At 41.7% G+C, this 21,921-nt stretch overlaps 1 protein-coding gene across 5 annotated transcripts in view; it reads left to right on the forward strand.

The window, feature by feature from the left end:
• ZNF609 (zinc finger protein 609) overlaps window positions 1-21,921 on the forward strand; it is a 201,668-nt gene that overhangs the window by 25,150 nt on the left and 154,597 nt on the right. For 4 of the 5 annotated variants that reach the window (XM_025296497.2, XM_025296498.2, XM_025296499.2 and 1 more), the window contains exon 2: window positions 1,076-1,949. The exons of the other annotated variant lie outside the window; for it this stretch is intronic. In XM_025296497.2, the coding sequence (XP_025152282.1) occupies window positions 1,203-1,949 (747 nt within the window). In that variant the 5' untranslated portion in view covers window positions 1,076-1,202. The remainder of the gene's footprint in view (window positions 1-1,075; window positions 1,950-21,921) is intronic. 5 annotated transcript variants of the gene reach the window in all.

The following is a 21,921-nucleotide window of genomic DNA, read 5'->3' on the forward strand; positions in this document are numbered from 1 at the left end:
TTCTGCTCTGCCATCTTCTGAGGGTTATTTTCTAAATGCACATAGAAAGATGGTAAACAAGGGAGTAATTAAGAACAGAGTTCTTTGGCTTCATGATAAAGTAATATCTCAATGGTATATTTTGGCTGTCAGGTTTTCAAGATGGTACACTCCCCAAGGAAATATATATATTTCCTTTTTTACCACCCACTTCACCCACCCCTCTTTTTAGCTATCTCTGTTCCATGTTGTGAGGCCCTGATGTTTATCAATATAGTGTCATCAGTCTTAAAAGAATAGGGAGACTTATACCACATTCTAGCATTAAGTTTTTTAGTACTGTTCAGTTATTGATAGGGTAACATTTTTTTCTCTGTGTGAGTGTGTGTGTATCTTCATGAGGATTTTAGTGGGAAAGACTACATTGAATTCTGCTATTTAGACATAATTTGAAACCTGGAGTTTAATAACGCTGGCTTAACTGAATGTAAGCTGATGGGTTAAGTCCTCTTTGAGGATTGTCTCCTCTAGTTGCAGTTTTTGTCCCTATCCTGATATTGTATTTTTCCCCAGTCCTGTTTACTTTTCTCTTTTGCTTACCTACAATTAGATACCCTCCCCCTGCCCCATATTATTTTTAGTAGGAACAGGCCCTGTTAGTAGAGGGATTTAGCTTTTGCTAGGCAATGTTCTAAATCTCTGATAATTCAAGAAGAAGTATGGAGAAGTGATGTGAGTAAAATTGTGCTGGGGGATGTGCCAGGGCCCGTATTGACTGAGGGAAGATTGCCAGCTGGCAGTGGTAGTAGAAATCAGTCTCTTGGGAATGGGAAACTAGAGGATTCCTAGTTAAATCTTAGCACAGACTCTCCAGGCAGTTGGAAATATTGTACTGTCCCCTGGGGAGATGGAGTGGGAATTAGCTTTTTCCTTGATCCAAAGTGACTTGGCTGGAAATACAACTGAACCTGTTTGTCTTGTCCATTGTGATGTGATAGCCACCTCGCAAGGGACTGTTTTGTGTGGGAGTTTATTTCAGGCTGTCTCTTTGCCTGTATTGTTTCCTTTAACAGCTCTTTACATTTTCTTTTTCCAGCAATGATGTTGTCCACTGGGCATGTACTGACCAATGTGGCAGGTCTGAGAACGTAGCTGAAGCTGAAACTAGGAAAGCTGGGGGCAAGGAAGAGCCTTGAATCTTGAGGTGGGACGTTGACTCTAAGATGTCCTTGAGCAGTGGAGCCTCCGGAGGGAAAGGAGTGGATGCAAACCCGGTTGAGACATACGACAGTGGGGATGAATGGGACATTGGAGTAGGGAATCTCATCATTGACCTGGACGCCGATCTGGAAAAGGACCAGCAGAAACTGGAAATGTCAGGCTCAAAGGAGGTGGGGATACCAGCTCCCAATGCTGTGGCCACACTGCCAGACAACATCAAGTTTGTGACCCCAGTGCCAGGTCCTCAAGGAAAGGAAGGCAAATCCAAATCCAAAAGGAGTAAGAGTGGCAAAGACACTAGCAAACCCACTCCAGGGACGTCCCTGTTCACTCCGAGTGAGGGGGCAGCTAGCAAGAAAGAGGTACAGGGACGCTCAGGAGATGGTGCCAATGCAGGAAGCCTGGTTGCTGCTATTGCTCCCAAGGGCTCAGAGAAGGCGGCTAAGGCATCCCGCAGTGTAGCGGGCTCCAAAAAGGAGAAGGAGAACAGCTCGTCTAAGAGCAAGAAGGAGAGAAGCGAAGGAGTGGGGACTTGTGCAGAAAAGGATCCTGGGGTCCTCCAGCCAGTGCCCTTGGGAGGACGGGGTGGTCAGTATGATGGAAGTGCGGGGGTGGATCCAGGAGCTGTGGAGCCACTCGGGAGTATAGCTATTGAGCCTGGGGCAGCGCTCAACCCTTTGGGAGCTAAACCGGAGCCAGAGGAAGGGGAGAATGAGTGTCGCCCGCTAAAGAAAGTCAAGTCTGAAAAGGTAAGAGGTGGCCAGATCTGGCTGCCCACTGCCAGTCAGAACTGCCCTGGACTAACCACCTAATGTTATGTGCACTCTGTGGGAGGCTCATTAGTTTGTGGGTAATGACCAATTACAAGGTCAGAGCAGCTGGTAATGATAATGTGGTTTTGTTCCAAATTAGGGGATTCCCTGCAGATTCATTAACAGCAGGCCTGGACATTTTGGAGAAGAATATCTGTTGTTGGGGGCAGCTGCTTGGTAGAATGAATTTTCTATAAGCCAAGAACCTCCCACCTTGTCCTTGTCCCACACTTGTTACTAGAGATTGGCATCAGTCTTTATGTGGTTCCCAGCTTGACATTTCATCCTTAGAATGATTGATAAACTTAACAAGTTGATAAGCTTAACAGGCTTTCAGTTGAATGCTGTTTTTAATGGGATAAATGGTGATGCTGGGTCTCTGGAAGAGACAAGGGTTAAATAATTTTCATTGCATGTAATCTACCAAGCGTTCTATTGGTGACTGCCAGAGAGCAAAAGGACCCATTTGGGGCAAGTAAACAATGGAGCAGGAGGTCCTGAAGTGCTTAATCAGCTCTTATGAATTAGTGTTGTGGCCATGCAATTTTGGCCTTGAAAGAGTGTCTTTGGCCACTAACGTATAGTTCTTGGCCAGGTATCTACCTCAACTATTGGTCAAAGTCTCCTGGTGGTTTAATAGCTGCCAAACAGTGTAATGATACCTTGCCTTCTGCTTGACTTGGAAGGACAGGTGCCTACAGCCCCACCAGGGGCTCTCCTTCTTTGGGGAAAGTATCTTAGTTCATGTCTCAGTAAGTGGAACTTGCAGGTCTAGAGCAGAGTGACTGTGCGTCCAGGGTCAGCTCAGGCTGCTTAAACTTGTGCAGTTTACAGTTTCCTACACAGTGGCTGGCCTGGTAATGAGCTCTTCATTGGCTCTTGATTTTCTGCTGTCTGCTCACCCTGTGCTTTCAGCTGATCCCAGTAGATGCAATATAAATTGATTTCTCTGTAATTGCATCAGCTGCAACAGGGAATACCTATTTCCATATGTAAGTGTTAATAAATAGAGGCTGGATGTGTATGTTTGGGTGGTAGTGTCCTCTCAGTGCTGGCTTGTGTTTTCTTTGCTGTAGGTATTTTGGCCCTTGCCTCTGGCACATCTATAAGTCTTAGCAACATCTGGGCTTCCCTGGTAACAGTGCTGTCAATTTTTTTTCCACTAATAACCCAATGGTCTATTCCCTTTTACCAGTGGCAACTGCCAGAGAGACTGCCTGTTTAGGTGACAGATGCTACAGGCCACCTCAGTAGAGTCAAGTCCAGCAGGTTACTGGTGTGGGGCATCCTGTGCTGGCTGTGATTTACCATTTTCTTTGGGGTGCAGATGGGTAATAAATGTTTTAAAGAGGCCTAGGAGTACCAGGAGTTCTTGCTTCTGTTCCAGGCCCTTTAGACTGTTCCCTACATCTGGCATCAGTAAGCTTTTGCCACATATCTGTTCATGTTCATAATCTTTGTTCTTCCTGTGCTGCAAAGTGGCCACTTCTGAAGGTGACCTTCATTTTCCTTTCTGTTTAGAACTCTTGACTCATGTTGCAATCTTCTAAGCCCAGTAGTGGTCTGTGGGTGAAAGGATTAATGATGCTTAGCTTCATGTTGGGTTTAAGTCTAAATGTCCTTAAAAGTCTCCAACAGAGAAGCAAATGGAACCCTTTTTCTCTTACAGGTTCAGGGACTAGGTAGGTGGCTGCCCTTCGGATTATAATTGGGCTGAAAGATACAGTATGTTCAGAGAGGAATATATTTTGGTCAAGGGAAGTTTGCTTCTTAATAAGGTAGCTGTGTTACACACTTTGTCTCCCAAAAAGACTGAGAATGGGGCAGTGGAATGAGAGAGAAAAAGGAGAGAGACTGTGCTTCTGTTTTTGGAGGAAAGATGAAAGTGCTGAGAAGTACTTTTAAAAGAGGAGATTTGCTGCACACTTTGCTGTTACTCTAGGCAAGAACCTGCTTTCTCAATTCTTTTCCTTGTTCCCTCAACCCTTCTGGACTGTCTGGTTCTGGGGGGTGCCATTCTAAAGCATTTGGCTGTCGGAATAGATAATTATGTAAATAAATGTTTGGAAGTTGCTAGGAGATGAAAACACTGTGCAGAGAGACAGCATTTCTGGAATGGGAGGAGGGGAAGATGCAAAAGGGAACACAGGTTAGGAATCTTGGAGTAGAGTAGTGTTTGAGAAACAAGGACCCCAGGGTTTGGGGCATAAGGGGTTTTTGAGTCAGTGTTTGATGATTGATAATTTACCTTAAAAGCTAAGTCTTGGAAAACTTATTTAAGGTTTTTCTCTCTGAGCTATGGGCTTGCCTATGGCTTAACTGGTTTGGAATGTTCTGTCCATGTGGGGACAACCAACAGAACCAAAACAGCAAAACAGATGTTTTGATACAATCTAGGAATTACATATGCTGAGCTGGAAACTGTCATGAAGAGGGGAAACTCATAAAATTTGGAAAGGTTCTTAGCTGGAGTCTCCTTAACCCATACCCACTCCTCTACTGCTGCTGCTAAGTCACTTCAGTCGTGTCCGACTCTAGCCCCTTGGAAACAGGAGAGAAGAGAATGGAGTTTGTGGTATAGGACAGAATTGTTACATGTCTACTGCTAGCTAATGAGGGGGATTTGAATATTCAAATTCTCTACTTCAGGATGTTCTTTCTTATCAGGGTATAGGTGTCTCAGTCTCCGGCTGAGCAAATTCCTATCAGCAAAGGAAGTGGATTTCCCTTCATGGGATCTCACTGCCGCTCCCCACACTGCTCTCTGGCAAGGCTCACTGTGCTGTTTCCCAGAGTTCTAGGAGAGACCAGAGATGGCTCTTAGCAACTACTGCTGCCCTAAATTGTCATCGAACACTCCTGCCTCATACTTCCTGCCAGCTGAAGAGATGGGGGAAGGGAATGTTGAGGCATAAACAAGACAGAGCCTTCCGGCTCCTGTCTGCTCCCTTGCCTCTGATTTGATTGATAGGTTGTCAGGTTAGGGATGGAGGGGGAGGTCCTATGAGGGAGGGTGCCGGTCTGAATGTCCCCAGCTTAGTGCTCGCGCTGCTGCTCTGACAGGCAAGAAAAAGAATTTCCATAGCACCGAAGGCAGTGATCTGTCTGGACTTTGAGGTAGGGCTTAAGCCGGGAATTTAAGGTGACCCCACCCCCGCCCGCAAATCTTGTAAAGTTCTAGTGGCTAAAGGATCTAGAAATTTGCAACCAGAAGCTCTCCTTGTCTCTTTAGCTGCTGTTTTTGATCTTGGAAGGTAGAAACACTCTGCAGTGTGCTTTCCCCACATTTGTGTCTCAGCTGCTGCTGCTCTCAGAATGCTGCATACACATACTTACCACTTCCCTCACTAGTTAGGATACAAAGAAAGCTCAAGTGTGCTCTTTGCTCTTTCGCCTTCCGATCATGCTTGCTGTCATATCCTGTGTTCTAAGAGCATCTTCCTTTGCCCTTGATTTTGTTTTCTTGCCCTAGTTTATGCCTTCCAGCTCATTTCTCTCGTGTTGCAATCCCTCATTGCTCAACCAAGGTCAGGTCTCTTTTATTCTTTCTGATCCAAGGCTTTCTCTTTTAACGCCTTCCTCCTTTGCTAGCTGTTCTTTCTCAGCTATCGATGACATAGCAGTGAGCCTTGCTTCCTGAAGCCAAATGTCAAGCATTTTCCTTCATGGAAAAAATTAAAAAGAAGTTGAGTTGATATTTATGGGGGACAGAGATGCATTCTCAAACTACAACGAAGCCTGAGCTTACTTTCAGTTTTTCTTCAGCAGCTAGGTTTTCCACCTGGGTGTTGTAATTCAAGGAGGGCCCTGAGAAAGATTATCTAGTCCAGTCTTCTCACTTTATAGAAGAGGGGACTGAGACCAGGGAGGTCATGCGACTTACCTAGACTCTCAGAGGGAGTCAGTGGCAAAGCCGGGGTTTTGTTTACCAAGTTCTTGTGGCATATCGTTACTCTGGGATTCTTAACAAATCCTTCTTTGTTATGAAGGATTCTATTTTCCCACTCTAAAGACTACCTTAACAACATTGGGTATATTAATAAATGCCCAGATGCTCTTAAGACTGCTTTCATTGGTTTTCTGTATTGATTTTAATATTGTAGGCACTCAGTAAACAACGGATCTTTGAGTTTCGCTTTCTTTGGTAAGGTGATGATGTTTACAAAGAACAACCATTCGTAGCTGATGCTGAACCTCCTTTATTGTATATACAGAGGGAAGAATGTTACTTTTAACTCTGTACTTTGAGCTTGACTTACTGAGAGTGTGTGTGTGTGTGTTCTGTAGTATTATTGTTCAGTCAGATTTTCATTTTATCACTGTGGCATTGCCAGCTCCCTCTTTATTTGGCAATTGCAGGTATGAAAAAACAAAACAAAACCCTGCCTTTGTGCTTCTTGAATATATCACTAATAGGCAGAGCTTAAATGTGTTAATATTGTGGATATGAACCATTTTGTAAAGACATGATATACTGTTAGATACCATTATCATCTTTCATTCATTCTGTGTATTAATGGAGTGCGTTTTAGATTCCAGATATTATGCTTAGGACTGGATATATACTGATGAACAGAACAGAAATGGTTGCTGCTCTTTGAGGAGCTTACAGTTTACCGGCTAGGGCAGAGTTCTTGAAATTGTGGCCCATAAAACCATGTGCATGATATCATTCGAGTGTCAGAAATGCATATCCTTGGACTCTACCCTAAATCTGCTAAATAAGTGTTAGGGGTAGGGACCCAGAAAACTCTCCAGATAATTGCTATATACTTTAATGTTTGTGAATTTTCTTTAACCATTGTTAAAGATGGGCACTTCGTAAGGTGGGCATTGAGAGCCACTTCTAACCTAAAACACCAGTCTTGTAAACTTAAATTGCACATTAGCTCTTACTTATAATTTAATGGTTAAGAGTATAAACTCTGGAGCCAAACTACCAGGGTTTGTATCCCAGCCTTGCCACTTATTAACTGAGTGATATTGAACAAATTACTTAACTGAGCTGCCTCAGTTTTCTCGTCTACACAATGAGGAAAACAGTAATTCTTTACTAGAATTTTTATGAAAGTAAATTAGTTAATCCATATAAAACACTTAGAAAAGTGCTTGGCACATAGGGAACATTCGATAAATATTGGAAAAGAAGAAAAACATGACTTGAGTTGAAATATGTCTCAGTTGACTCTAGGCAGTAATAAGCTGAACTATCACAACATTCCACCTATACAGGAAGCCCAGTATAAATAGATAAGCACGTTGGCTAAGACTTTATCAGCACTGTTCTCAGAAGACATTCCAAACCTGGATTGGGACCCGTATATGCTTGTGATGTGTTCTAAAGGCCTTGGTATTTATAGTGGGGTTTGGTGAGGTAGAAGACCAGAAATTGCTTTCCAAAGATATTGCAGCGGCCCGTTGAAATTCAGGTTTCATATGAACTGAGTTTCCTTCTTGGCCAGAGCCCTGGCGTGGGGCTGAGTATGTTGGATAGATACTGCTGTGGGTTTGCCAGCATGTGCAGTCTCATGTATGCTGGAAGAGCACTGAATGTTTTTGTTTCTGCACAAGAGTGCATGGAAAATCTAAGTCCTATCCTTAATCTTCCTCCCCCAGTGTGAACTTGTATTTTTGCCATTTGGGTATAAGAGCTGTTACCAACAGAGCTCATCCAGGGAGGTAGCAGGGCTTGGGCTTTCAGGCTGGAGGTGGCTGTAACATGCACAGCTGAGATCCTGCCACTGCTGGCTGTCTGAGCCCTCCTCTCTGTGGTTTTCACTCTTCAAGCCATGCTTGAGTAACCCGCCTCCAGAGCTGCTGACAGGGCTGTGTTCAGAGGCCTTGGAAATTACACTGTTCATTTCCTTATCATCCCCTGACCTGCAGTGCAGAGCCTTCTGGTGCAGGAACAAGGCAGAAAGAAATCCAGACGGCTCCCAGCCAGCATGTGTCAGGGACTACAAAGAAGGAAATTGGACTTGCTCACTTAAAAACCATGGGGTTAGGCTTTGATTTTTGGTTCCTGCCGAGACTTATTTGTGTGTGTGCGCATGTTCTATCTCATTGTGCATGTATAGAATGAGTCTGTACATGGCAGAGCTGTAGAGGAGGAGCGTCTGAAAGTAGAAAGCAGAAAGGAGATTGCTTTTCTCATCAGTTAATTTCCCAGTCTTGCCACTGGGTTGGGCCTGGAAGGATCACCATCAGGAAGGTGCCAGGCCATATTAATATTTTAAAATATATATCTCTCTAGGTACAGTTTAGTCATGGTTGAGAGCACCCACCCAAGTAAGAAGCTTCCCAGGCTAGCTGAGGAGACATTTTTAACAAATCCTATTCTCTGAAGTTGTTCATCCTAGATGACATTGACATAGTCAATGTTTAAGCTACCTAAGAAAGTAGAGTTTGGCCAGTATCGGGTAAAAGGGGTAGCTCTTTTGTGATGGGGGGTAGTATGACAAGGAAAGGTAGGAAGAATTTATAGCATTTTGTGACTTTTTTTTTTTAATTTCTGGTGCAAAATTCTATTATGTTTTCAGAGCGTGTCCCTGTGCTTTTGTCTTATGATCTTATGAAACAGTCTACTTCTTTTTTTCTTTTGGCATTTCTCTTGCCCTAGGAGACCCAAAGGAAACACTTTTCAGAATGAAAAAGTACTATGTGTATGGTAAGGTTCTTGAGCAGAGTGTACAGTCATTTGGACCTTAATTTTCCTTTTTCTGTATTTCTACTACTTTAATGTCCCTCGTGTCTCAACTGGTAAAGAATCTGCCTGCAATGTGGGAGACCTGGGTTCCATCCCTGGGTTGGGAAGATCTCCTGGAGAAGGGAACAGCTACCCACTTCAGTATTCTGGCCTGGAGAATTCCATGGACTATGTCCATGGGGCTGCAAAGAGTCGGACACAACTGAGTGACTTTCACTTTCACTCTAGTCTATAAAATGCTTGCTTTCTGCAGAGCTATAATATTATGCTGTCTGCTTGCAATGTTGGTTGATATAAGAAATGGCCAATGTCATTTGTGATATTGGAGCCCTTGTGAAGTGGGAAAAAAAGAAGTCTTTTAAGCTTTCAGTCCTTAGAGATATTTTTAAATCCTAAGTGTCTCTCTTGTTGGAAGTGCTCTGTAGAGAAGTGTTTTTACATGAGAAACATGACAGCTAAGATGAGAGGGAATTATTTCCTTTTGTTGTTGTTGTTCAGTCGCTAAGTCGTGTTCGACTCTTTGCAACCCCATGAACTGCAGCATGCCAGGCTTCTCTGTCCATCACTGCTTCCCTGATGTTCACTGAGTCAGTGATGCCATCCAGCCATCTCATCCTCTGTCACCCACTTCTCCTCTTGCCCTCAGTTTTTTTCTAGCATCAGGATCTTTTCCAGTGAGTCAACTCTTCTCTTCAGTTTGCCAAAGTATTGGAGCTTCAGTTTCAGCATCAGTCCTTTCAATGAATATTCAGGACTGATTTCCTTTAGGATTGACTGGTTTGATCTCCTTGCTGTTCAAGGGACTCTCAAGAGTCTTCTCCAGCACCACAGTTGGAAAGAGTCAGTTCTTCAGTGCTCAGCCTTCTTTACCATCCAACTCTCATATCCATACATGACTACTGGAAAAACCATAGCTTTGACTATACGGACCTTTGTTGGCAAAGTGATGTTTCTGGTTTTTAATACACTGTCTAGGTTTGTCATAGCTAGTCGTACCTTCTCGTAAAGCAGTGAACCCTACATCAGCAATATCAGCATAGCACCTGGAAACTTGTTAGAAATTCAAGTATCAGACCCCACTCCACATCCCCAAATCAGAAACTTCAGGCTTAAGGCCCAGAAATTTACGTTTTACCATTTGCTCTCCCACTGATCATGTTATACTTTAAGGTTTGAGATCCACTGTGGTAGAGCACGTTTCCTCTTAATAGTGAAGATCAAATTCACCATAAAGTTTAAAAGGTAAAAAATAACTCTGGACAGTAGGTATGATTTTTTTTTTTTTCCTCCTGAATGATGTTCAGATATATCTTTTTCTTTATGGACAAACTGACAGGAACCTAAAATTGGAAAGAGTACCTAAGGATTTGGGAGTTTGAGAGCAGAAGAGATATTTAAATTATTTATAACTTTTCTCATTCTCACTTTTCTCATCTATAATGTGGAAGTGAATAACTACTGACTTCATAGGATTATTATGAATAGATTAAATAAAGAAGGTTAAACACTCAGCACAGTGTCTAGCATGTAAAGTTGAAAGTAAAGTTGTTAGTTGCTCAGTTGTGTCTGACTCTTGGTGACCCATGGACTGTAGTCTGCCTGGCTTCTCTGTACATTGAATTCTCCAGGCAAGAATACTGGAGTGGACAGTCATTCCCTTCTCCAGGGTATCTTCCCAACTCAGGGATTGAACCTCAGTATCCTGCATTGCAGGCAGATTCTTTACCATCTGAGCCATCAGGAAAGCCCATCTAACATGTAGTAAGAACTCCGTAAATATTAGCTGTTGCTGATGGTACACTGTTACTAGCTATGAGGTGCAGGGTAATTGTGAAATTAAGGAGAAAGGATATCCTTTGAAGAGATTAGCCCCTAGAGGTTTTGGAAAGTAATGAGTTTATGATAGCTAATATTTTTAATCCTGGTTTCCAGGAAGGCTTAGGAAGAGACTGATTCAGAGCATTTGGAACCATTAAGGTTTGGGATTTTATCATTTGCTGGTTAGTTTGAAAGGGTTTGTTGGACTCCTTTTGGTTACAGAGCTGATCTCATGTTGAAGAACATGGCTCTTGCTTAGCTATTTCCCATTAATAGCTAAGGTTTGATATAAACTCCAGTCTTCTGAATTATTTTTCTCAGCATTGGAATGGCCATAAAGTGATTATTTTGTGGCAGGAATGGGGACCTCTTCCAGGGCCCTAGAGTGGGCTCTTGTCTAAGACTCAGAAATGTCCAAGGAGACACATGTGCTGACAGCAAGAGACTGTATTGGGAAAGGGCTAGGTGGAGAGCAGCAGGGTAAGGGAACCTAGGAGAACTGTTCTGCCATGTGGCTTGCAGTCTCAGGTTTTATGGTAATGGGGTTAGTTTCCAGGTTGTCTGTGGCCAATCACTCTGACTCAGGGTCCTTCCTGGTGGTGTGCGCTGCACTCAGCCAAGAGGTATTCAAGTGAGAAAGAGTCTGGGAGGTTGGCAGGACATATGGACTGGAGTCTTCTCTCTCCTTTTGACTTTTCTCTAATTCTTCCTTTTGGTGGTAGCTTGTTAGTTCTGTATTCCTTACTAGGACCTCCTGTTTTAGATAACTCATTCAAGTGGTTACTGTCAGGCCTAACCAGGGTGGGTGGTTTCAGTCCGTGGTTCCCCTAACATTTATAGTTTAGAGAGTTTTTTCTTCCCCTCTGTTAATCCTTCAAGAGTGCAGACTTTAACCTTTTGAAAGGATTAGAACTACAGGTAGTCCAAACAGTCAAGAGAAGAATAAGGATTGAGATACTTCTTTTTGTGAAGTTGTCACTAGCTGCAGGAAATAAAAGAGCAGTCCTTAGGTTTTTAGGAACTGGTCCATTTTCAATCTGAAATGTCCACTGAGAGAGTACAATTTGACTGTGTGCTTGAAAAATACACTAATTGAATATTTTTAAATTTGAAACCACTGGGTTCCAGCCTTAGTGGCACTACTAGCTTGGTTTAAATGAACCAGACCGGGCCATTAAATCCTTTCTTGTCCTTTTTTTTTTTAAATTGAGGTACAATTGACATAACATTATGTAGTTTCATGTGTACAATGTAATGATACCATGTTTTTGTTGCAAAATGATCATTTCAGTAAGTTCAGTTACGTCCTCATTGCTACAAAATTTTTTCTGTGTTAAGAATTTTCACGATTTACTTCCTAGCTACTTTCAGATATGCAATAGAGTATTATTAAGTGTGTGTGTCTGTGTTAGTCGCTCAGTTGTGTCTGACTCTTTGCAACCCCATGGACTGAAGCCTGCCAGGCTCCTCTGTCCATGGGATTTCCCAGGCAAGAATATTGGAGAGGGTTGCCATTTCCTTCTTCAGGGGATCTTCCTGAGCCAGGGATATGTGGTCTTAATTTTCCAGAAATCTATGACACCCCGATATAAAATAATAAAGACCTTATTCCTGAACCTGCTTCTGGACACATTCAAATTAAATACACTCTTTTAAGAAGAGACAGAATCACTTCAGATAGGAATAGTAAAGGTTCACTGTCTTTGCTTTTTTTTTTTTTGTAAACACATACTATTTCCTTGAAATCAGGAAGAAATTAAATGTTTTTTAATATAAAGTGTTTCCCTGGTGGGATTCTAAATCTCATACCCAAGAAAGAGTAATTATAGTTAGAATGCTAATTGTTATCAGAGATGAACATATACTTGAATATGCTGCAAACTCATAGTTAAAATAATTATGGAATATCATGTTTGGGGCAAAATCATAATGATAGAACCTTAAATTTTCATATAATAGTTTTGTTTTGTTTTTTAATTTGATTGCACTACATGGTATATGGGATCTTAGCTCCTCAACCAGGGATTGTACCCAGGCCTCTGCAGTGGAATCATGGAATCTTAACCACTGGACTGGCTAAGGAAGTTCCCATATAATAAAATTTAAAACATAGTTTTTAGTACTGATACAAGTGTTATCTATGCTATCAAGATTTACATTAATCTGTACTTTAGATGGATCTTTTTTGGTTTTGGTGTATGCATATACCACTGCAAAGGAGGAGAAAAAAATGGCAAATGTAGGGAAGAAATCATACAAAGTGACTGCACATTTATATACACCATATTAGTCTAGATCTTAATTCTCTCAGTATGCAGATTTCTAAACATCTGGTAGAGTGTCTGTTTTAGATAAGATATGCCATAAGGCATTTTTCATTTCACTTATACATATGTGCTTAGATTGAGAATGTGATTGCTTATTACAATTTCAGAAAGAGGTTGAGAAATTCTTTAATTTATGTTTGTTCTCTGATATCTCTCCTGTCCATTCCCATCTCTCACAAGGATCAGGTTCTAAAGTCAGGGTTTGAGATACTTGGTCAGAAAGTACCCTTGAAGATTACATGGGTGGTACCATGTTAGAGTGCCATACAGACTTCACAAAGTCAACATAAACAATTTTTTCTTTAGCATTGAAACAAACCATCATTTCTTTGGTTGAAGTCTCATGTAAAAGCTGGCTTTTATTTGAGGACTGAATTGATGAAAAATATGTTTTTGTAAATACTAGAATTAACCAAACCCTTCAAAATACGTACACTATGAGGAGACACAAGGAAATGGAAACCAGATAAATGAACAGCCAATTCAAGTCTCCCATCTCTGGCTCCCTCCAGAGTGTATACTCAATGGATGGAATAACTGCAAGGCCCACACCATTCACATTATTCTTTGTGTTTGTTGTTGTTTTGCCAGTCACATAAAGTTGATTTGTTTATGTTATCTGTTTAGCGTACAAAAGTATTTTATGGCCGAAGACATCTTGGGCTCCACTTTCTCTCTATAGTGTAAGATTACAGGTCTGTGGATTGAATCCAGCCTAACGATTATTCTTTTATAGCATTCCTACCAATATAAATATTCTTGAGTCTCTTTTTTAGGTCTAGTGCCTTTGGTAGCCTCTTTCAGCTACTCTTCATTTTCTATCCTTTTCTGACTTAGAATCTAAATCATGCTTTTTTAATATCTTGTAGTTGTTTTATAATAATTGTTTTTTGTTATTTATGATACTCAGTTTTACGTTTGTGAATAGGTCCTGCCCTAACCAGATGGGATTATATTTAGTTATGGAGATTTAGAGAGGGAGCTTTTCTCTTCCTCTCCAACTGAAATAATTAACTAGGAAAAAATAGTCATTTTTATATGCTCTACCATGGGTATTCATTACAGTCTGGGCATAGCATTGGTTGTATCAAGAAAACCACTGTACTACTGACTACAAGTCTTTACCCATAGTTTGAAATCACTATTAGCTACTGCTTAGGGATGATGCTGTTGTGATAGAATGCCTTATTTGAAGGCTTGGTGCCAGTGCTGTGCTTTTGGCTGTGTACTGGTGGCAGCTCTTGGCCAGCACATTGCAATTGCCCTATAGGACTGGAGAGACAGAAGTTTCCATGTTGAAGAGCTAAGTGCAAGTGTTTCTGGGTGTAGGCCAGTACATCTCTGAGGAAGAAGAAAAGTACAGTTTGCCACTCCCTGGGAAGCAATCTGGCCAGGGCAAGCCTCCCAGAACTGAACGTTTATTGATTTAGGAAGGTCTGGGGGTTTGTCCCTCAGCCTCTGTGATATGGAACTAATTTTCAAAGCAAGGGAAGGGATGGGATAGAGCAGACTTAAAAGTAATGTCACTTCTCAACTCTCTAATGCCCCTTTTAGAACTAAGCAGGTGGTGGTGGTGGTTTAGTTGCTAAGTCGTGTACAACTCTTGCGATCCCATGGATTGTAGCCTGCCAGGCTCCTCTGTCCTTGGGATTCTCCAGGCAAGAATACTGGAATGGGTAGCCATTTCCTTCTCCGAGGATCTTACTGACCCAGGAATCAAACCCAGATCTCCTGCATTGCAGGTATATTCTTTACTGACTGAGCTATGAGGGCAGAGCTAATATTACACAAAGAGGAGAAGATTGATTGTTGTTTAGAAACCAAGTAGTTAGGGCTGTCCCTAGCTTCTGCTGCGTTAGTGACCTGAAATGGCATTTAATGTAGAGAAAAGTCTGGGAAAGTAGTTGGAAAATAATACTCCAGTGACATTTTCATGTTTGACTAAAATTTTTCAGATTTTTTCACTTGTTTTTATTTTATAGTTACATTTCATCTTCTATTTCATATCTAAACAAAAGCAGGAGCAAAGGGCTAGGTAAATCACACTTTAATCCTTCCCATTCCCTTGTCGGAATAAAGCCTGATACTAAGGAAAGCTTATTGAAATGAACTGGGAGCAGCTGGATAGGTAGCTTGGAAGATTGTGAGGAGGTAGTGGAGTTGGGTTTTGAAATGGTGTGTGTGGGGAATAAGTGCGTAAATATAAACTTTGATGGTTTAGTTTTATTTTTAACAAATAACTACTTTCCTTATCACCTGTTTACTTGCCACTGGCAAGAAAAACAGCAAATGGCTAGTTTACCACCCTTTAAGGATTGTTTTAACTAGGAATTGGAGATAGGGTAGTTTAGGAGTTGATAGTAAGAGATGATATCTTTGCTGTAAGTAATACAAAAAACAAACTTTTAAAGGAAACTTAATCTTATTTATTTATTTAATTTATTAATTTATTCTTTTTGGCCAAGCCAAGGGGCTTGCAGGAGTTCCCTGACCAGGGATTGAACCTGGTTTTATGATATTGATAGTGAAAGTCAGATCAGAGATCAGTCGCTCAGTCGTGTTCGACTCTTTGCGACCCCATGAACCGCAGCACGCCAGGCCTCCCTGTCCATCACCAACTCCCGGAGTTCACTCAGACTCACGTCCATCGAGTCAGTGATGCCATCCAGCCATCTCATTCTCTGTCGTCCCCTTCTCTTCCTGCCCCCAATCCCTCCCAGCATCAGAGTCTTTTCCAATGAGTCAACGCTTCCCATGAGGTGGCCAAAGTACTGGAGTTTCAGCTTTAGCATCATTCCTTCCAAAGAAATCCCAGGGCTGATCTCCTTCAGAATGGACTGGTTGGATCTCCTTGCAGTCCAAGGGACTCTCAAGAGTCTTCTCCAACACCACAGTTCAAAAGCATCAATTCTTCGGCGCTCAGCCTTCTTCACAGTCCAACTCTCACATCCATACATGACCACAGGAAAAACCATAGCCTGGACTAGACGAACCTTTGTTGGCAAAGTAATGCCTCTGCTTTTGAATATGCTATATAGGTTGGTCATAACTTTCCTTCCAAGGAGTAAGCGTCTTTTAATTTCATGGCTGCAATCACCATCTGCAGTGATTTTGGAGCCCAGAAAAATAAAGTCTGACACCGTTTCCACTGTTTCCCCATCTATTTCCCATGAAGTGGTGGGACCGGATGCCATGATCTTCGTTTTCTGAATATTGAGCTTTAAGCCAACTTTTTCACTCTCCACTTGCACCTTCATCAAGAGGCTTTTTAGTTCCTCTTCACTTTCTGCCATAAGGGCAGTGTTATCTGCATATCTGAGGTTATTGATATTTCTCCCGGCAGTCTTGATTCCAGCTTGTGTTTCTTCCAGTCCAGCTTTTCTCATGATGTACTCTGCATATAAGTTAAATAAACAGGGTGACAATATACAGCCTTGACGGACTCCTTTTCCTATTTGGAACCAGTCTGTTGTTCCATGACCAGTTCTAACTGTTGCTTCCTGACCTGCATACAGATTTCTCAAGAGGCAGGTCAGGTGGTCTGGTATTCCCATCTCTTTCAGAATTTTCCACAGTTTATTGTGATCCACACAGTCAAAGGCTTTGGTATAGTCAATAAAGCAGAAATAGATGTTTCTCTGGAACTCTCTTGCTTTTTCCATGATCCAGCAGATGTTGGCAATTTGCTCTCTGGTTCCTCTGCCTTTTCTAAAACCAGCTTGAACATCAGGAAGTTCACGGTTCACATATTGCTGAAGCCCGGCTTGGAGAATTTTGAGCATTACTTTACTAGCGTGTGAGATGAGTGCAGTTGTGCGGTAGTTTGAGCATTCTTTGGCATTGCCTTTCTTTGGGATTGGAATGAAAACTGACCTTTTCCAGTCCTGTGGCCGCTGCTGAGTCTTCCAGATTTGCTGGCATATTGAGTGCAGCACTTCCACAGCATCATCTTTCAGGATTTGAAATAGCTCAACTGGAATTCCATCACCTCCACTAGCTTTGTTCGTAGTGATGCTTTCTAAGGCCCACTTGACTTCACATTCCAGGATGTCTGGCTCTAGGTCAGTGATCACACCATCGTGATTATCTGGGTCGTGAAGATCTTTTTTGTACAGTTCTTCTGTGTATTCTTGCCATCTCTTCTTAATATCTTCTGCTTCTGTTAGGTCCATACCGTTTCTGTCCTTTATCGAGCCCATCTTTGCATGAAATGTTCCTTTGGTATCTCTGATTTTCTTGAAGAGATCTCTAGTCTTTCCCATTCTGTTGTTTTCCTCTATTTCTTTGCATTGATCGCTGAAGAAGGCTTTCTTATCTCTTCCTGCTATTCTTTGGAACTCTGCATTCAGATGTTTTATATCTTTCCTTTGCTCCTTTGCTTTTCGCTTCTCTTCTTTTCACAGCTATTTGTAAGGCCTCCCCAGACAGCCATTTTGCTTTTTTGCATTTCTTTTCCATGGGAATGGTCTTGATCCCTGTCTCCTGTAGTCTAAACAGATTTGACTACAGTAGACTACGAATCTTAAACGATAGACTACTGTTAAAGTAGTCTTGAGCTTCCCTGATAGCTCAGTTGGTAAAGAATCCGCCTGCAATGCAGGAGACCCGGGTTCAATTACAGGGAATGGATCGGGAGGATCCACCCCCTGGAAGAGGGATAGGCTGTGGTGGTGGTTTAGTCATTAAGTCATGTCCGACTCTTACAACCCCATGGACTGTAGCCTGCCAGGCTCCTCTGTTCACGAGGATTTTCCAGGAAAGAATACTGGAGTGGGTTGCCATTTCCTTCTCCAGGTGATCTTCCCGACCCAGGAATCGAACCCAGGCTACCCACTGCAGTATTCTAGCCTGGAGAATTCTATGGGCTGTATAGTCCATGGGGTCACAAAGAGACATGACTGAGCGACTTTCACTTTCACCAGAGAACTCCCAGAAACTTAGATTTTAGTGTAGTTCTGTTAAAAAAAATTATTTTTTCTTATATATTCTTGTGTTAATCTTATCTTAGGAATGGTTCCTTATCATTACATTTATCCTGCTTATGTTCTTCTACGTGTTTCAGAAACATTTCCAAAGTTTGACTTGTAGCTGCTGAGTAATAAGTCTAGTAGGAGGGACAGAATGTAATCAAATAAATACATAAGCTTATGAAGGCTAAGGTCAAAGAAAATATCCATGAAGATATCTGAAGAATGAATAGGATCAATAGTTAGTTTGGCGAAGGGAGTAAAATGAATGAACAACCAAGTGGAAATGTCCCTTAAGGTCTAGAGGTTATGAGAGAAAACTGGAAATCTAAAGATGTGAGAGTTACTAATGTGAACAAATAAATGATAATTGATGCCATGAAGGTGGGTGAGCTTACCCAAGGAGAATGTGTCTGTTGAATGAGACAAAAAGAAAGGGGCCCAGGATAGATCTCTGAAGAGCACCGAGAATATAGCTATATAGATGGCCTATTAGGCAGTGCTTCCCTGTGTAACGGAGAGAATATAGAACTGCAACAGGGGACACATGTCTACAAAAACATTTAAAAATTCTCTGAAAGTGCTTATAGAACTTGCTTAGTTCTATAGTTAGATTTGGACTGAGTCATGCTTTAAGGGGAGAAGGCAATGGCAACCCCTCCAGTACTCTTGCCTGGAAAAGCCCATGGATGGAGGAGCCTGGTGGGCTGCAGTCCATGGGGTCGCTAAGAGTCGGACACGACTCAGCGACTTCACTTTCAGTTTTCACTTTCATGCATTGGAGAAGGAAATGGCAACCCACTCCAGTGTTCTTGCCTGGAGAATCCCAGGGACGGGGGAGCCTGGTGGGCTGCCGTCTATGGGGTCGCACAGAGTCGGACACGACTGAAGTGATGCGGCAGCAGCATGCTTTAAGGAAAAGTGCCTTTCCCATGCTGCTTGTGAACAATGAAAGAGTGATCTTCGGTTTTTACTTTAACCACTTTCCATACTTTTTCTGCTTTTCACAGCCTCTTCCAAATCATACTTATCTTCCACCGTGGAATTAAAATGAAAGAGTAGACTTTGTAATTAGACCTGTGTTCGAACCCCAGCATTGCCACTTAATAGATGTGGAATCTTGAAAACCTCCTCTCTGGATCTCATTTTCCTTAAATTTTTATGGATTAAAACCACACTGTAAGTGCACAGTATATGGTAGTCTGGTAGTTGTTAACCAGCAACAAATGTTTGTTCTGTTTTCTTTTTTCTTCCTTGAAGCTTCTCCTGTTTTTCCCAGGCAGGGTGATTTTTTTTTTTTTTTAATCTGTGATCATGTTAACCGCAGCTTTTCTGCTAGAGCAAAGGAGTTTTGCATTTTTGGTAAAAGCCCTTACTAGAGAGGAAGTAGAATGAAGGCTTCCAGAAGGTAATCCAGAAGTTTCAATGACAGCATCATTGGTAGTTGGGGCTAGGGGCAGTCAGGTGTATTGTAGGATGTTTAGCAGTGGCTTTGCTTTTACCCACTAGGTGCCAGGAGCATTCCCCCCAAGCTGGGACAACCAAAAATGTTTCCACACGTTGCCAAATGTCCCTGAAAGGACAGAATTCCATTTGAGAACTGTTTGCTAAAATACTTTTTCTTGATATGTGTGTTACTTACATGACTGTGTTTATGTAATTTTATGTTTATGAAAATGCAACGAGTTGCATAATAAATGCAGTTTTCTGTTGGAAATGTTATGTTCCCACACACAAAAAAGTCTATAATTCTTTTTTTACCAAAAGCAATAGAGAACCAGGCACTAATCAATAACTGTGTCTTAAGTATGTCTACATTTTCATCCTCTTTCAATCCCTACAAGATGGTGTAGAATTAGCAGAAAGAGGGGTCTGTGGTAGGATGGAAAGGCAAAAAATAGCCTCAAAACTTGGCTTCCAAACGTCTCTTTTCAGCTCCTAGTTAGTAAGATGTTGAATTTCGAAGATTTCAGTGTTGAACTCTGGGTTCAGGACAGAGTTGAATTATTAGCAAAGCATGTATCTTCCTCCCACCCTCTCTTCTGTACTGTGACAGCAAAAGAGAAGGTCACCCAATTTGGTGACCCTCTTTCAACTCTCAGGACCTCATTTGAACTCTTGGTACCTCACTGAAGTTACTTCTGAAAGTGTTTGCTTTTATCTTTAATATAAAATCTTTCGGTTTTTCTCTACTTGGTATGGGTGAGTAGTGTCCTTTGGTATTGGATGATGTTGACTGCTCCCAGTGAATACTAACTGTCCCCAGAGAAGTCCTTGACTAGGACCTAAGCTGGAAGCAGTAAGTTAAGTAAACCACCTCAGCGTCTTTAGAGGAGTCCAAAAAAAGATCCCGTTTTGAAGTTTGAAAGATCCTGTAAAGAGAGGGCAGGCCTTAGGCCAAACAGCCTTTGAGGTGGTAACCGGCTCATAAACGAGAACTGGCATGTGCCAACAGAATCTCTCATCCCGGCTCCAGAGTTGGCTGAGGAGGTTAATGTGTGGAAGGCTCTGTAAGTGGAAGGATTGTTCTTGGCTTTGGCTGTAGTGTAGCTGGAAACAGCAGGGCAGGAGCTTGGACCTGATCTCTGGCATCTGGGTATTTCTCTGAGAAGAAGGATTTTTTCCCTTCTTTTTCTTGTTGATATTTTTCCTCTCCCCTCCCCCCTTCTTCGTATTAACATTTCAAGGTACAGGAAATGGTTGGATATTGAGTGTTTTACAGCTCTTCTATTAATATTGGTCTGCCAAGACGAAAGCCAGAAGGGATTTAACTAGGTAGAATCAAGGCTCATAACTTTTATGAAAGTGCCCCGAGCAAGGTATACTCAATTTATTTGGAAATGTTTAAGTTTTACTGAAATCCCATCATTGCCAGCATGTTTTTATAAAGAGGATAGACAGCCATGGTGGCTAAACCAAGGAGAAACCTTAAGACCTGAAGTTGGCAGCAACACAAGCCATCTGAGTTCAGAAGGAGAGCATTGGTATGGCCAAAAAATGCAGCTATGTCTCTGGACCCCTGTCCCCTCATTATTCTCTACTGGCCCTGGCAGCTGCCAAAACTTGCTCAATAGAGTTGTGGGCTGGGGATTGTTTCTTAATCCTTGTGAAGAGTACCAAACCTCAGCTGTGTTATCTAGGCTCTGAGCCTCTGGCACTTGGCGAAGGAACTTGCTGAGGCATCTGGTGACTCTAGACAAAAGCCTATTTTGTCAGTGAGAAGACTGGGGCAAAGTACAAGCATTGTTATCTCTGATGCCCTCAGGGCAAACTGTCTACTTGGCAAGTGGGAGAATCTTGACCTTGTGAATTACAGCAACCTCTCCACTGGGTTTTAGGTTTCTTGGAGATTATTTTCTATTTGTCCACTACTAATGCTTTAAAAAAAAAAGTTTTAAAAATAAAAGCATTAAGCGCTTTATTATAAAGAAGGTAAAAGGAAGAAGAGAAAAATCATGTTTAATTCTACCATGTTTATTTTCTTCACAGAAGAATTTCTTTAATGTTGTGAAACTGGTTGAGATTATTAGTTCACAGTTGGTTTGTACATGACCTGTACCTCATGAAGCTCACCCTTGTTCCCTTACGCATCTTTTATTTTACCATTTGAGAACTGACCTGGTCTGGCTTTACTTGGCTAGATTTCATTACATTTGATGAAATCTCACCCTGGAGTATGAAGTTATCTTCTATATTTAAGTTTTTGTAACTTGTCTCAAGCCAAGTTTTTATCTTCATCTGTGATTGTCTTTAGAAGGCTGGTTGTTTGTTTTTTAAATTAGTGATGGTGAATTAGTCTGCCGGGGAAAATGATTTTGTTAGTGACTAATAGATAGCTGGAAAATTTGGGGGCAAGCTATGAACTGAACAGGTTATAGATGGAGATTTTTACCCCTCATACATATTTTTTTAGATTAAGGTCACATTTCCTTTTTTTAAGTGTTTAACTCAGTGGTTTTATAGTCACAAAAAATGATGGTGCAGCCATCACCATTTCTTAATTCCAGAATATTTTCATCACCCCAGTTAGCAGTCTCTCTCTCTCTCTCTCTCTCTCTCTCTCTCTCTCTCTCTCTCTCTCTCTCTCTCTC

Source organism: Bubalus bubalis, chromosome 11 (assembly GCF_019923935.1).
Source record: "Bubalus bubalis isolate 160015118507 breed Murrah chromosome 11, NDDB_SH_1, whole genome shotgun sequence".
Lineage (NCBI taxonomy): Eukaryota > Metazoa > Chordata > Mammalia > Artiodactyla > Bovidae > Bubalus > Bubalus bubalis.